Source organism: Oryctolagus cuniculus, chromosome 2, assembly GCF_964237555.1.
Source record: "Oryctolagus cuniculus chromosome 2, mOryCun1.1, whole genome shotgun sequence".
Taxonomy (NCBI): Eukaryota; Metazoa; Chordata; class Mammalia; order Lagomorpha; family Leporidae; genus Oryctolagus; species Oryctolagus cuniculus.
This window is the reverse complement of record NC_091433.1, coordinates 112,107,778-112,123,719: the sequence shown is the minus strand read 5'-3', so window position 1 is coordinate 112,123,719 and position 15,942 is coordinate 112,107,778. Positions and strand designations below refer to the sequence as shown.

General features: G+C 49.2%; 1 protein-coding gene across 2 annotated transcripts in view; it reads right to left on the bottom strand.

Annotated features, from left to right (window-relative positions):
- The window catches only part of ACOXL (acyl-CoA oxidase like), a 371,066-nt gene that overhangs the window by 324,156 nt on the left and 30,968 nt on the right, over nucleotides 1-15,942 (bottom strand). For both annotated transcript variants that reach the window (XM_051836339.2, XM_051836342.2), the window contains exon 3: nucleotides 6,335-6,418. In XM_051836339.2, coding sequence (XP_051692299.1) covers nucleotides 6,335-6,418 — 84 coding nt within the window. The remainder of the gene's footprint in view (nucleotides 1-6,334; nucleotides 6,419-15,942) is intronic.

The window sequence follows — 15,942 nt, the reverse complement described above, 5'->3', positions numbered from 1 at the left end:
AAACACATGAGGAGCAGCCCTGGGCAAGCGAGTGAAGTGCAGGTTTGCTGACAACCATAGCAGTTGGCAGGTGGTATCTGCATGACCCCAGTTCAGGCAGTTAGGCTCAGCGTGGGGCTTCTTCCCCACAACAGCCACATTGCCTGAGTGACAGGTAAGCCAACCTTTCTGGGTCTCGTGCAGGGACAGAGTCTAGGGGGTCCTAAGCAGGGGGCTCCCTGACCCGACATGCTTTCAGCAGGTGCTTCCTGGGAGGAGCAAGACCCCAGCCCCTCTGGGAGAAAGGAGAAGGCAGGTGGATGGCAGAGGCAGTTCTGACTGAGATGATCAATGGAAAGAGAAGTGTAGACTGGACACAGAGGTAACAAGCTGGATTTGGGAGAAGCAGGAAAGAAAAGACTCTAGGAGAAGCCTGGGTCTCAGGCCTGGGTCACTGGTGGGAGGATAGAGGCCCATTAACTGCAAATGCGGCAACTTGGTTGGAGGAGAATCCAGGAGACAGAAAAAGCCAGGAGGAGTAGACTCAATAAATCAGATGCTGGGACCTACTGGACAGAGGCATCATTCCATCATAAGAGAGACTGCCAACTGGCCTCTCCAGAGGGCACTGTGTCCCCAGCAGACCTCGGGGACAGGGCTCTGAGAGGTGAATTTGCTCTGTGAGAAACTGGGAAAAGCAGTAATGACGAACCTAAAAGGAGGGGACACCTGTTGAATGCCCTGACTTCCAGCGTGTGCCAGCCTGGCGCTGTGTGTTCAGGAGCTCCCTTCCCTCCCTCCTCACTCATGTGCAGAAGCAAAAGGCAAGGAGGTCATGCACCTGACACTCAGCAGGAGCTGGCAGAGCCCTCCTGAGGCCACAGTGGGAGACATCTGGGAAAGGAGGCTGCTGGCGCTTCAGTCTACCAAGAGTTGCCACTTGGAAGGCTATTGGGAAGGGCTCCTCACCAGGTCTCGGGTCTCTACATTTAGCAACCTCCTGCTCCCTGATGGGCTGAGCACAGACTTCCTCCTAAGCGTTACCTAATTTTTTTCAAGATTTTATTTATTTATTTGAGAAGTCGAGCTACAGACAGAGAGAGGGAGAAACAAAGAGAGAGGTCTTCCATCCTCTGGTTCACTCCCCAGTTGGCCACAATGGCTGGAGCTGGGCTGATCCGAAGCCAGGAGTCAGGAGTTTCTTCCGGGTCTCCCACATGGGTGCAGGGGCCCAAGCACTTGTGCCATCTTCCACTGCTTTCCCAGGCCATAGCAGAGAGCTGGATTAGAAGAGGAGCAGCCGGGACTTGAACCAGTGTCTATAATGAATGTCAGCACCACAGGTGGTGGCTTTACCCACCATGCCACAGCACTGGCCCCTAGGTGTTAGCAACTTAAACCTGCACATGGCTTGTCAATGGGCATTAGTATTGTCTGCATCATGGAAGAGAAAACTACAATGCACGTGTAGGAAGGAACATGCCAGAGCATGCCTGGGGAGTCCCAGAGACTGAATGTGAGCCCACGTACTTCTGACTGTGCCACTGTCACGATGGACCAGTGAAGTCCATCATGCGTACTGGAAGCCTGCCAGCGTCACGGCTGTGATGGGCCATGATGTTCCTACACAATGGCCCGACAGTAGGTCTCCTAAAGAGCTTGCAAGGGCATCTGGGGTCTTTTCATTCCAAGAGCAAATGAGATTCACGGGGATGGTCCTCGTGTATGGACTGAATCGTGTCCACTGAAACTCAAATGCTGAAGTCCTCAACCTCAGAGGGATGGTTTTGGGGACAGGTCTTTGGGAAGCATTTAGGGTTGGACGAGGTCATGAGACTGGGACCTATCGGTGCCCCTGTAAGGAGAGGAAGGGAGACTGGTACCTGTCCCCATGATGTAAGGACATAGCAGGAGGGCAGTGGGCTGCAAGCCAGGAAGGGAGCCCTCCCCGGCACCTGACCATGACCTTGGACTTGGCAGCCTCCAGAAACGTCAGAACAGAAATGTATCTTGTTGAAGCCCCCGAGTCTACGATGTTTTGTTACAGAGGCCCAAGTACCCTAACGCAGATAGTAAGGCGACTTCAATATGGAAAAAGAAAGAGAGGAGCAGAGACAGGACAGGAGGAAAGGAAGCAGCCTGCGTCTGCTTCAGCCCGCGAGACCTTCCAGGCGGCATCCATGTGTTTGGCAGCAGACTCTGGGCAGTTCCCAGGCAGGGGTAGGGGTTCAAGGCCCTCAGTGAAGGAGTCCTTTTCCCTGACACCTCTGTTGCATGCCCACTCCCACCACTGTGGCCCTGCCAGCCCAGGCTGCCTGAGTCCAACCATGTCTGTGCAGAGTGCTCAGGGAAACACAAGGCCTGTGGGCTGACACGGAATCAGAGTGAGCAAGTCAAGGGGCTCAAGCCTGTGGGGCACCAATGATTTTGCTAAGTTGATGCTGTCACTCCCAACTCAAGTGATTGACAGCTCATGCAAAAGGCAGGAGTTACCAGCTGCTCTTGGTGGGGGGTGGATCTGGGGACCATCCCCACTGACTGATCCAGAGCTCAAAGGAACAGTTCCCAGCCCACCACAGCCCACTGGACACCGCCTTCCACCACCAACAGAAAGCAAAGCCACGGCCTCCCAGCTGAGTTCACCACACAGGGCCCATCTACCTCCCACTGCCAAGGATTTCCAAGCTCAGAAGGGGTGGAGAATCAGCCATAATGACTGATGTGTGGGGGAAGCAGAGTTCATAATTACTTTTAATTATTATTTTTCTGGAAGCAAACTATACAGGGAGTATTATATAAAGTTGCCATTTTAAAATTTGCAATTAGGTGGCATTAAGTGCATTCACAATGTTGTGCAGACATCAGTCCTTGCAATACTTTTTCACCTCCCCAGACAGAAACTCTGCACCATTAGGATAACTTGCCACTCTGCCTCCTCCCGGCCTCTGGGAGTCTCTCACCCGTCTTCTTTCTCTGATTATGCCCATCCTACCTACTTCAGTGGACTCATTCACTAGTTTCCTTTTGTGTCTGGCTTATGTCACTTAGCATAATGTTTCCAAAATTCACCCACGTAGCGTGTACCAGAACCTCATTCCTTCCTACAGCTCAGTAGTGCTCTGTTGTGTGTACACACCATTCCAGAGCTGGTTGCTTTGTTTCTGCCTTTTAGGCGTGGTGAAGAACGCAGTGATGAGCACTGTTTCCAATCCTTTGGGTTATACGTCTAGTCAGTGGAACCGCTGCACCACCGGCTAACTCTGTGCTTCACCATCTGAGGCTCTGTGTATGCAGTCGGCACTCATGCACTGATGCCTACTATGTACCAGGAATGTGGACCCGATACTGTTGGCAGAGTTTGCCTGCTACTGGTGCTAAGAGGCATGAAGTGGCCACATGAATAAAAACACACATAAATTTAACATGGTTACATGTGTCCTGAGGGAAGGACATTCCAGCAGGTGTTAGCAGGTGAAGGAGGGGGGATGCTCCAGGATGGATGGCGAGAGTAGTCAGAGGTGGGTAAATGGTGCGGGAAGAATGCCAACCTGCTGGTGGCTGTCAGAGGACAGGCGGGAAGGTGGCAGCATGCAGAGTGATGACCATGCACTTCCTTATCTACATTGTGGTGGTGGCTACATAGGTCTGTACATGGGGCCAACCTGCACGGAACTACATGCATGTATACCCGCATACAATACATACACACGTATGTAAAATACATACACATACACACATGTACACCTACACACAACACATACACACATGCCTGCACATACACAAATGCATGTGTACAACATGCACATAGACAATCCAAACACAGTGTGCACATACACAGACATGTACACACAATACATGCACGCATGCACACACGCATACAATACATGCATACAATACATGCATACAATACATATGTACCTACTACACACATGTGTGCACATATACGTGTACACACATAAATACAATACATATACACATGCATGCACAAACACATATACCTGTACACACAATACACTAACACATGTACATATACATGTGTGCAGACACATGCACACATGCCTGCAATACATAGGTGTGTGTGCACACAGATATGCATAGGTACACATAACACATGCACACAACGCAGGCATATACATGTGCATACATGTACACACATACACATATACATAATACATATACACGTGTGCACACATGCACACCATGCATACATGTATACATGCACATGCACACACAGTACACACATGCACATAGTACACACATCCATGCCCATACACTTGCACACATATACACATACATGTTCGTACGCACGTGTACACACAATACATATACACAAACACATACATGTATGCACATGAAACATACACTCATACATGCACATACACACGCACACACACAACTGAATGTAAACACCAGTGAAACTTATCAATGTCTGCGCCCTATTCAACAGTACTGGACTCAGGTCAGTTTCCTGATTGTATATGACACACCCAGTGTATAAGGCATCACCAGTGGAGACCGGGTAAAGAGTTCACATGACTCTATGTGCTACCCTTCTGTTTATGAGCAATATTTCAAAACAAAGAGTTCTTTAAATTTTTTTCATTGAGGCTGGTATTTTGGCGCAGTGAGGTTAAGCCACCACGTACAATGCCAGCATCCCATATCATGGCACAGGTTCGCATCCCGGCTGCTCCACTTCTGATCCAGCTCCCCACTATCCATTGGAGAAGGAAGCAGCAGACGATCCAAGTACTGGGGCCCCTACCACCATGTGGGAGACTTAAATGGAGTTCCTGGATCCTGGCTTTAGCCTGGCCCAGTCCGGCTATTGTGGTCATTGGGGAAGTGAGCCAACAAATGGAAGATCTCTCTCCTATCTCTCCATCTCTCCCTCTCTCTGTCACCCTACCATTCAAATAAATACATAAATATTTTTTAAAAATTTTTCATGAATGAAAAAATGACATGTGAAAATTTATTTTATAAAATGGTAAAGCCCAGTAAATGGAGCTGAGGGCACCAGAAAGGGGACCACTCGAGTCTCAGACAACTGCTCCAGGAACAACCTCACAGGACCAATCCAACGAAATGGCCTGCTCTGTCTTTTAGTAGGATTTCTGCTTAGCAACTGATGAAGGAGCTGCCCTCTGTGACTTTAAGACTAGCTTAACCCCTCACCGGTCAGAACTCACCTGCCACCTCCACTAAAATGTGCAAATGAACTCCCTTTCAAAAGACCTTGCTCCAGGGCAGGGTTTGACCTAGGGACCTCTGCATCCCTGTCAGAGTTCCTGGGTTCAATCCCCAGTCCTGACTTCAGCTTCCTACTAATGCAGACCCTGGGAGGCGGCAGTAATGGCTCAAGTGGGCTCCTGCCACCCACGAGGGAGACCTGGATTGAGTTCCAGCTCTGAGCCTCCACCCACCACCACCCTGCCCCAGCTATTGCAAGCATTTGGGAAGTGAACCAGTAGATGGGAACACCGCCCACTCTGTACACACACACGTGTGTGTGTGTGTGTGTGTGTGTGTGTAGTGGATGAGAAATTAGATAATTTTTAAAATAATAATAGCTTTTCTTGATTTCTCTGCCCTAATAAAATCTTAACCTTTCCTCTGTTCTCCAAATTTGCCAGAGGCCACCCCCGCCTCTTTCTGTGTATCCCAGATCACAACTCTATTCTTTACTCCCAGTAAAAGTTCCTTTATCGGCAATTCATCTCTACATGTTGGTTTGACTTTGACACATGCAACAATGTGAACCAATCCAGCAATAATATTTAAATAAATCATTAATGATTATGACACTATTCTTATAAAATTTAAGACAAATGAAAATAAGTGACTGAGGGACAAGTGTTGTGGCAATGCCAGTTAACCTGCTGCCTGGGACACTGGTTTGAGTCCCAGCTGCTCCACTTCTGATTCAATTCCCTGCTAATGCACCTGGGAAAGCAGCAGAGGTTGCCTAACTGCCTGGGCCCCTGCATCCACGTGGGAGACCTAGAGGAGGCACCTGGCTCCTGGCCCAGCCCTGGCCATTGCGGCCATTGGGGAGTGAACCAGTGGTTGGAAAACCTCTCTCTGTGTGTCTCTCCTTCTCCCTCTAACTCTCTACCCTTCAAATAAATAAATATTTCTTAAAAGAAAAGTGACTGGTACAAATGTACAAACACTGTACCGAAGGAAAAATAAAAACAGCATTGGATTACAGAAGAGGTCAGGGGCGGGGCTGTGAGGCTCCCATTTCACAGGCCTCTCTTCCGGCCACTGTGCTGAGAGCCTGCAGCTGCTCCCACCCCTGCCAATCATACCAAGAGGACTTCACAGAGGGCAGGTGCCCCGCCTCACTCACCTTCACAGCTGTGGCCGTGTCCGCGATGGACAGCACTTCCCCAATGACAAGGCTTCGACCCACGAAATTCCTTGTTTTCTCTGCCTAAAAACACGACAGACCCAATGTCAGTGTCTCCTTATGGTTTTCCAGTCTTTCAAACTCAGTTTTTTATCACACATGCATGTTGATATTTTTACAGTAAAAAACCTCAAGCTGATGAAAGCAGTCTTTCAATTAGGAAATAATGACATCACCCTGCTGAGGTCTCTGAGTGTGTGAAGAGCTTTTTGCTAATACAATGCAGTCAACAGCCACCACCTCAGGGCTGATATAGTTTCTGACACCCCTCAGGCTGTGGCCTGCCTTGCCTGGGCTGCTGCCCCCACCCCAGGGGCTCCCCTGTGTCCTGTGCAAGCCCAGAACCCAGAAGGTGCTGCCTCCTCCCATGCATGACCCTCCTGCCTCCTGCCATGCATGACCCAGACCCGCAGCGTCTCTGCCCTGATGCCCTAACCGACAGCAACCCCAGACTTGAAGGCTGGGCAACAGTCTTGATGTGAGGACCGTGGGTGGGGAAGGTTTGGGAATACCTTACACACACAAAAAGCACTATCCTTCACCTTCCTTTCTAGGCCTAGACTGTCGCTCCCCCTCTTCGTGGAGGAACGACACAGGACCCTGCGCTGTTCTTTCGTCTGCTCGGCCCTCCCCGGGTTTGCTGCTGGTTCTTCCCGGGTTGGCTACCGTCCCGTGGCGGTTCCCCCTGGCCACTTTCCCCACTTCTGCGGGGGAGTGGCACACCGCCGGCCGGCTCTCTCGGGGGCTGCACAGGTGTTCCCTCAGATGTTCCCCTTAGATGTTCCTGGTGCATGTTGTCTCTCTCCTCCTTTATAGTCCTCTTCCACCAATCCCAACTCTGCTACCCACACGCCGAGTACGCTGCTCTCCTCCAATCAGGAGCAGGTCCTGCTGCTTATTGGTTGAACTGGAGGCAGCTGGGTAGAAGCTGTTTCCTCCTCTCCCAGCGCCATATTGTGGGAGAGCAGATGCATAGAATAAGTCTTAATTCCAGTAACAGTCTAGTCTGAGTTGCTCCCAGTTGCTCCCCACACTAGACCATCTCAGGGCTTTGATGGTGTCAGTATCACAAGGTCTCCATTCCCCTCCACCCTCCTCTTCTCACTCCCCACACACAACAGCAAGAGACCCAAAGCTGCAGGAGCAGGCTCCTCCTCCAGCGAGGAATGGACAGAGACACCAGGGCTGCTGCATGCTGAACTCCTGAAGCAGCTGGCATTTCCGTAGGAGGCAGCCCCTGATGGGCAAGTGGCAATCAGCCATTGTTGGAGTTAAGGTTAATGTGCCAGTCTCTTCTGAGACCCAGCCAACAAAACCGGCGCTTGTTGCTCAGGTGTGTGTGCCCTCATGTGTATCTGGTGTGCACGTGTGTGTGTATTTGTGAGTGTTGTACATGCATATGTGTGTACGTGTATATATGTGAGCATGTGCTTGTCTGTATATCTGGGGGTTCACATATGTGTATATCTGTGAGTATTGTCACACATGCATATGTGTGTACGTGTGTACATGTAAGCATCTGTGTGTATGTATATATGGGTGTCCGTGTGTGTGTGTGCATCTGTTAGTGTTGTGCATGCATATGTGTTTACGTGTGTATATGTGAGCGTGTGTCTGTGTTTCTGTGTCTGTGAACATATGTGTACATGTAGGCACAGTGCATGTGCATATATACAGGTACACACTGTCTCAGCAGCAACAACCTTCCCTGGGTTAATCGGTCATTGTTGGAGTTCAGGCTAATTGTCCTCACGTGCCAGTCTCGTCCCTGGGTGACTCAGTTTCCACATTGGCTTTAGCTCTCTCTGTGAGCACGCTATATTTTTCCCTGCTGTAAGGTTTTTCACAATGTTTCTCGCAAGCATTATTAATTTTATCAAACAGCAGAATGTTGAGATTTATGACTCCTATCACGGCTCCAACCCAGCGCATCTTGCATTGATTATTTCCTAAAATAGCTCCAAGCTGGAGCACAAACCATTGCATGGCTCCAACTTGGGCTCACACCAGAGAGTGTGTTACCAGCAAATAATAAAAACAACGTGTGGCAGTTAGGTGCAGACTTTCTTGGAGGGCTAAGCTGGACAGGGAGGGCCTGACCCCCTCTAAGAGATGACAAAGTCCAGCACAGGAAGGTCAAGTGACTTGTCCAACCAGAGTCACCAAGTCAGTGGCAGAGCAAAGACCAGGAATCGGATGTTAGATTTCTCATCTAGACATCGTGCTACCTCCCCTCACTGTCCTCAACAGGCTGGAGAAAGTCCTGACTCTTCACGGACCAGCCTGCATGCATTTTAACATCTTCTCCACACATACATTCTCCCTTCTTTCATTTCCATTGGGCTAATTGCTCTGAATTAAAGAACGCCTATTATTGTTCAGTTTCTCCTGTCGGTGAACTGGAAACTAACTGAACTGCCCAAACTGATAGTAATCAAGCAACAGTGATTTCTGTATATGTTTCTGCAGTATTTCCACTTTTTCAATAGCTGCACTCAGTTGCACTTGATATGCTCAAACCAAATTCAATATCCACATTGGCATGCAACTGTGTAAAAATTTTAAATGACAGTGATTCTGTAAGTGCATGGATAATATATCAAACTTACATCTTTTATTTAATATATTTTTATTCTATTTGAAAGGCAGAGTTACAATGAGAGAGGGAGAGATCTTCTATCGGCTGGTTTACTCTCTAGATGGCCACAGTGACCAGCGCTGGGCCAGGCTGAAGTCAGGAACTAGGATCTTCCTCCAGGTCTCCCATAGGGTGGCAGGGGGCCAATCACTTGGGACATTCTCTGCTGCTTTTCCCAAGCCATTAGCAAGGAGCTGTTTCATAAATGGAGCAGCTAGGATATGAACCAGCACCCATATGGAATGCCAGCATCACAGGCAGTGTTTTTTTTTTTTAAGATTTATTTATTTATTTGGAAGGCAAAGTTACAGAGAGGCAGAGAGAGAGAGAGGTCTTCCATCCACTGGTCTACTCCCCAGATGGCCACAAAGGCCGGAGCTGGGCCTATCTGAAGTAAGGAGCCACGAGCTTCCTCTAGGTCTCCCACACAGGTGCAGGGGCCCAAGCACTTGGGCCATCTTCTACAGCTTTCCCAGGCCATAACAGAGAGCTGGATCAGAAATGGAGCAGCCAGGACTTGAACCAGCGCCCATATGGGATGCTAGCACTGCAGACTGGGACTTTAACCCACTGCACCACAGAGCCGGCCCTTGACAGTGGTTTTACTTGCAATGCCAGCCCCTCAAATTTATATATTATACTAAATTATCATATATACTATTTTTTTTTTGACAGGCAGAGTGGACAGTGAGAAAGAGAGAGACAGAGAGAAAGGTCTTCCTTTGCCGTTGGTTCACCCTCCAATGGCCGCCGCGGCCGGCGCGCTGCGGCCGGCGCACCGCGCTGATCCGATGGCAGGAGCCAGGAGCCAGGTGCTTCTCCTGGTCTCCCATGGGGTGCAGGGCCCAAGCACCTGGGCCATCCTCCACTGCACTCCCTGGCCACAGCAGAGAGTTGGCCTGGAAGAGGGGCAACCGGGACAGAATCCGGCGCCCCAACCGGGACTAGAACCCGGTTTGCCGGCGCCGCTAGGCGGAGGATTAGCCTAGTGAGCCGCGGCGCCGGCCCCTAAATTATCATATATACTATTTTCATTTCTACTTAATGAATTCAATCTCAGTCAGAAGATAGTTTTTCCTAAAACATTTCCTTCTCTTTGTAGAGCACTTGATGTAGCAGACCTATGCGATATAATATTCTGTTATAAATTCTGTTGAAAATTTAATTTTTTGTTTTATAAGTAAAGGGAGTCTAAAAAATACATATATACAGGTTGAGTATCACTTATCCAAAATGCTTGCAACCAGAAGTGTTTCAACCTTTAGGTTTTTTTGATTTTGGAATATTTACATATATATAATGAGATGTCTTAGGGATGGGCCCAAGTCTAAACATGAGGTTTCACACATGAGGTCGAGAGAGGAATTTTCCACTTGTGATGTCATGTTGGTGCTCAAAATGTTTTACTAAAAAGACATTTTCACCACTGAATTCCTTTGGCAGCTTTATCAAAGCATCAATTGACTGTGTGTATGTGAGTTTCTTCTGAGACTCGTCATTTTGATCCATTGGTCTGTTTGTCTTATGACAATACCGCATGATCTTGAGTAGCTCCATAAGTCTTGAAATCACGTGGTGAGAGTCCTCCACGTATATCCTTTTCCAGAATTGCTCTAACTGTTCGAGATCCGTATTTCCATGTATGTTTGAATCAACTTTTGGATTTTGATTGTCATTATAACATTTAAAAAATAAGCATGTTGGCCGGCGCCACGGCTCACTAGGCTAATCCTCCGCCTAGCGGCGCCGGCACCCCGGGTTCTAGTCCCGGTTGGAGTGCTGGATTCTGTCCCGGTTGCCCCTCTTCCAGTCCAGCTCTCTGCTGTGGCCCAGGAGTGCAGTGGAGGATAGCCCAAGTCCTTGGGCCCTGCACCCACATGGAAGGCCAGGAGAAGCTCCTGGCTCCTGGCTTTGGATCAGCGCAGTGCGCCGGCCGTGGCGGCCATTTGAGGGGTGAACCAAAGGAAGGAAGACCTTTCTCTCTGTCTCTCTCTCTCACTGTCTTAACTCTGCCTGTCCAAAAATAAATAAATAAATAAGCATGTCATGCCTCTGGCCGACCCTTCTCCCCCATGGTGAAACCTCCAATGATACCAGTTACTAGTGGGGGGAAAAGAATCTAGACCTCTCAACATAGCTTTCACATCCGGCCCTTCTTGCTGCTTGCTGGTTCCTGGGGCCACACAGTAGGGTGTCTTCAGAGAGCACTGAGAGCAGTGTGTACAAAAGGCTGCAGCCGTGTGCTTCTGTCCCCGCCCCCCCCCCCCCAGGGACCTCTGATGAGTCCAGGAAAGCCAAGGTCAGGAATGATGGAAGATGGCATTCCCGTGGCTCTGTCTAGGGGTATTTCTCTCTTCTCATGACATCCTTACTGCAGTTTTCTGACAGTGTAGGATTTTCCAAATTCTTGCCTCAAGTTTAATTCACCTCTGTGCAGCACATATTTCCTCCGATACTCCATGCTGCCTTGGAAATCTCTCCCATTAGAACGGTCACCAAGTTGGTCATCAGGGACAGCATGTGACAGTGAATGTGTCTGATCAACATTGCCAGCTCAGTGCCTTTTTGAGCTGCCTTTTCTGTTTGTGGGAAGCACAGCATTTCACACTCATTTTAGTGGAATGGGCGCTTACAGGCTTTTTCCATGAATAAATTCCGGTTATTTCACACTGTGAGAAAAGAGCAGCCAGCTGCTGAAAGACAACAGGACCACTGGGCGTTCACTTGACACCTGCCATGCGCCCAGCACGCACTGAGCCACTCACACGTCTTGGGCCAGTTGAGCCTCCCAGCAATCCTTTAAGGTGAGTACTAGTCTCATCCCCAATGTACAGAGGAGGAAACTGAGGCTCCAAGAAGCAAGAAAGTCTGCCAACACCACAGAGTGAAGGAGCCAAATACAAACCCGGGGGGTAGGAGGAAAGCCACTGTAATCCAAAGCTATACTTTGGAAATTTATATTTATTAAATAAAAGTTAAAAAAAAATACAAACCCCGGTTTATGTAACTGCAAAATCAGAACCCATCACCACTGCATACAGTGACAAAATTGCACCATAACCAGGCCATCTGGGTTTTTGAAAACACACACAAATGTATGTATCCTACATTTTAAAAGACCAGATTGGCATATATGTTATCAGTTATCTTTGGGTGATAAGATTGTAGTATTGTGTGTGTGTGTCTAACTGTATTTTTAATTAGCCTGTAATGAACAGATGTTACTTCGATAATAAGGAATTTTTCACCATCTTTCTAGTGAGAATTTGTGAATCTTCAATCTCCATCTGTAACTGACTCCTCCAAGTCTCAGATGCACCTATAGGAGGTAGACAAACAGACTTGGAAAACAGACGGGAACCACGCTGGCCAGGAACCAGAGGACTGTGAGCCCAGTGTGGCCCAGAAGTCCCAGTCCCAGCTGGATTCGGCAGCTACTGGGCAGCATGGATCCTACCCCTACCCTATTCACCTGCATGACACTCCCTGCTGCTCCATGGGCCTGGTGGAACCTTCTGATGGTTGAGCTCACCTCCCAGGCTTCAGCCTAACTCTGCTCTGTGGCAGGGAGCCACAATGCTCCATTCCACTCCAACATCCCTGGAAATCAGTAGGGCCTCTCGCTCATGCTACCTTTGGGGCAGTCACTCTCTGTGTACACACACAAGGTCACTGTTGAATTCTCTGCAGCATTAACCCCAGCTTGCCCAAGGGGGCTGCCTTTGCTGCACACTGTCGCTCCCCCTCTTCGTGGAGGAACGACACAGGACCCTGCGCTGTTCTTTCGTCTGCTCGGCCCTCCCCGGGTTTGCTGCTGGTTCTTCCCGGGTTGGCTACCGACCCTTCCACCTCCGTGGAAGGGCGGTTCCCCCTGGCCACTTTCCCCACTTCCGCGGGGGAGCGGCACACCGCCGGCCGGCTCTCTCGGGGGCTGCACAGGTGTTCCTTCAGATAGATGTTCCCCTTAGATGTTCCTGGTGCATGTTGTCTCTCTCCTCCTTTATAGTCCTCTTCCACCAATCCCAACTCTGCTACCCACATGCCGAGTGCTCTCCTCCAATCAGGAGCAGGTCCTGCAGCTTGTCAAGTTGGTGAGAGGCAGCTGGGTAGAAGTTGTTTGCTCCTCTCCCAGCGCCATATTGTGGGAGAGCAGATGTATAGAATAAGTCTTAATTCCAGTAACAGTATAGTCCGAGTCGCTCCCCACACACACTTCCTTGTTACTGATCTCTGGGAGGGGGGACACTTGGAAGACAGGGACAGTCTTATTCATCTTGAGTTATGAGATTCAGTTCCCCTAGGCCTCTGACCTCCCCCATCACAACACAAAGACTGCACACAGGCTCGAGAATTGAGTATAACTAGTTTGAGTCCTGCCTCTGCTCTTTTCACCATTGAATTTTATTTTTCTTAAAGATGTATTTATTTATTTGAAAGAGTTACATAGAGAAGGAGAGGCAGAGAGAGAGAGAGGTCTTCCATCCGCTGGTTCACTCCCCAGTCAGCCGCAACAACCGGAGCTTCGCCGATTCAAAGCCAGGAGCTTCTTCCAGGTCTCCCATGCGGGTGCAGGGGCCCAAACACTTGGGCCATCTTCTACTGCTTTCCCAGGCCATAGCAGAGAGCTGGATCGGAAGTGGAGCAGCCGGGACTCAAACCGGCACCCATATAGGATGCCGGCACTGCAGGCAGCAGCTTTACCCACTATGCTACAGCGCCAGCCCCTCACCATTGAATTTTAAACAACTGACCTTTTCTCCTGATACACAGATCCTCTGACGATATAACAGGAGTCACATTTACCTTGTGGATTTACCCTGAGGATGCAATGGAAAATGTGTGCAAGATGCTTGGCCGACCTCTCCTACCTGTGTCCTACCTCGCTGGTTCTTTCCATCATCCCACCAAGCCCAGTCCTGGGCCCTCTGCTTCCCTGTTGATACTCTTGCCTTGAAGATGCCCCCAGCCTCCTAGCTCTAAAGTCATCTCTATGGGAGGGTGTTTGGCCCAGCAGTCACAATGCCTGCATTCACATCACAGTCCCTAGGTTCAACTCCCAGCTCCAGCTCCCAATTCCAGCTCCTGACTCCAGCTTCCTGTTAACGTAGATCCTGAGAGGAAGTGGTCATCACTCAAATGATTGGCTCCTGCTACCCATGTGGGAGACCCAGAATGAGTTCTTGGCTCCTGGTTTCAGGCCCCACGATCCAGAGCTGTTGAAGGCATGTAGAGAGTTAACTGGGGCATGCCTCTCTCTCACTCTCTCTCTTTCTCTCTCTCTAAAAATATATATATATGTATTTCTATCTGTATTTCTATGTACATAGATATATTTCTACCTCTCCAAATTTAATAAAATAAATAAATAAATAAATAAATGCATCTCTATGCTGACAACTTCCCCACACCGTTCCCCTAAACATCACAAACTACTGGTCCCATTAAAGACTAACTCCTGCAAATCTCCCCACCCTAGTGGATGGCCACCCCATCTTTCTACTTGCTCAGCCCCAACAGCACGGAAGAGTCTCTTCATCTCTTCCTCTCTCTCTGTCCTCTCATCCACCAGCTAATCCCGCTGTTTTCCCTTCTGCAGAACCTAATTCAGTCACTTCTCAACACCTTGACTGCAGCCACTTGGGCCCAGCCAGCACCGCCTATCTCCTAGTGACTGCGAAGCCCCCTCCGCTCACCCCTCTGCTTCCAGTCCTCATAGACTCAAGCACAGCGGCCAAGGGGACCCTGGTCAAATGTCAGCTCGTGCCTCACCCCCGCAGTCTCCCCAAACCTTCCGTTTTACTCACTCTGAAGTCTCTCATGGTCCTGTAGCCCACACCTCCATAGCCCATCACTGCTGTCTCCTCCCCACTCACTCTGCCTCTGCCGCATCACCCCGGCTGCTCCTTCAAGCCCGGCACACCCCCCTCAGTACACTCCGCAGCCCAGCCGACCCTAACTGCTGCTGCAGTTCCCTCTGACCAAATGCTGTTCCCCTGCCCTCCACCTGGCTCACTCACCCATAGCCTTGGGCACCTACTCCAATGTCACCTTCTCAGGAGACCCCCCAGGTATCCCTCCAACTCTCCCTAGAACCTTTACATTGGTGCTTTTAAATTTATTAATACATACACAGCATAAAATTCACTCTTAAGAGATTTATTTATTTATTTATTTGAAAGGCAGAGTTACAGAGAGAGATACAGAGACAGAGAGAGAGAGAGGTCTTCCATCCACCAGTTTAATCCCCAAATGGTCATCATAATGTCCAGAGCTGGGCCAATCCCAAACCCAGGAGCCAGGAGCTTCTTCCAGGCCTCCCATGTGGGTGCAGGGGCCCAAGGACTTGGCCCATCTTCTGCCGCTTTCCCAGGCACATTAGCCGGGAGCTGGATCGGAAGTAGAGCAGCCGGGACGTAAGCTGGTGCCCATGTGGGAAGCCAGCCTCACAAGTGGCAGCTTTACCCACTGTGCCACAACACCAGCCCCATCTTGAGGGTTTTCTACATAAGCCATCCTGTAATCTGCCAGCAGAGACAGTTTCACTTTTTCTTTCCGATTTCCCATACTTGATTTTTTTATTCAGCGCCTATCACCATCTGACAACCATAAATCCAGTTGTTTATGGGCTTATCATCTGCCTCTTCCCAGATTAAAATGTAAGCTCCATAAAAACAAGTATTGTTTTTACCTGCTTTGTCCACCGTTCCTTGGACAGTGCCAGACTCACAGTTGGTGGTCAATAGATAATTGTAAAATGAATGAATCCCCTCACCAGGCACACAGAAGGGACTTGGGAAATGGTCACCAGTAATAATTAGTTTTTACATAATATTTCACTACAAGAGTACTAAGTAAGCCTTAAAAGGAAACGTCTTCAGTAAGCAGAACGCTTGCAGCATCGACACATAAA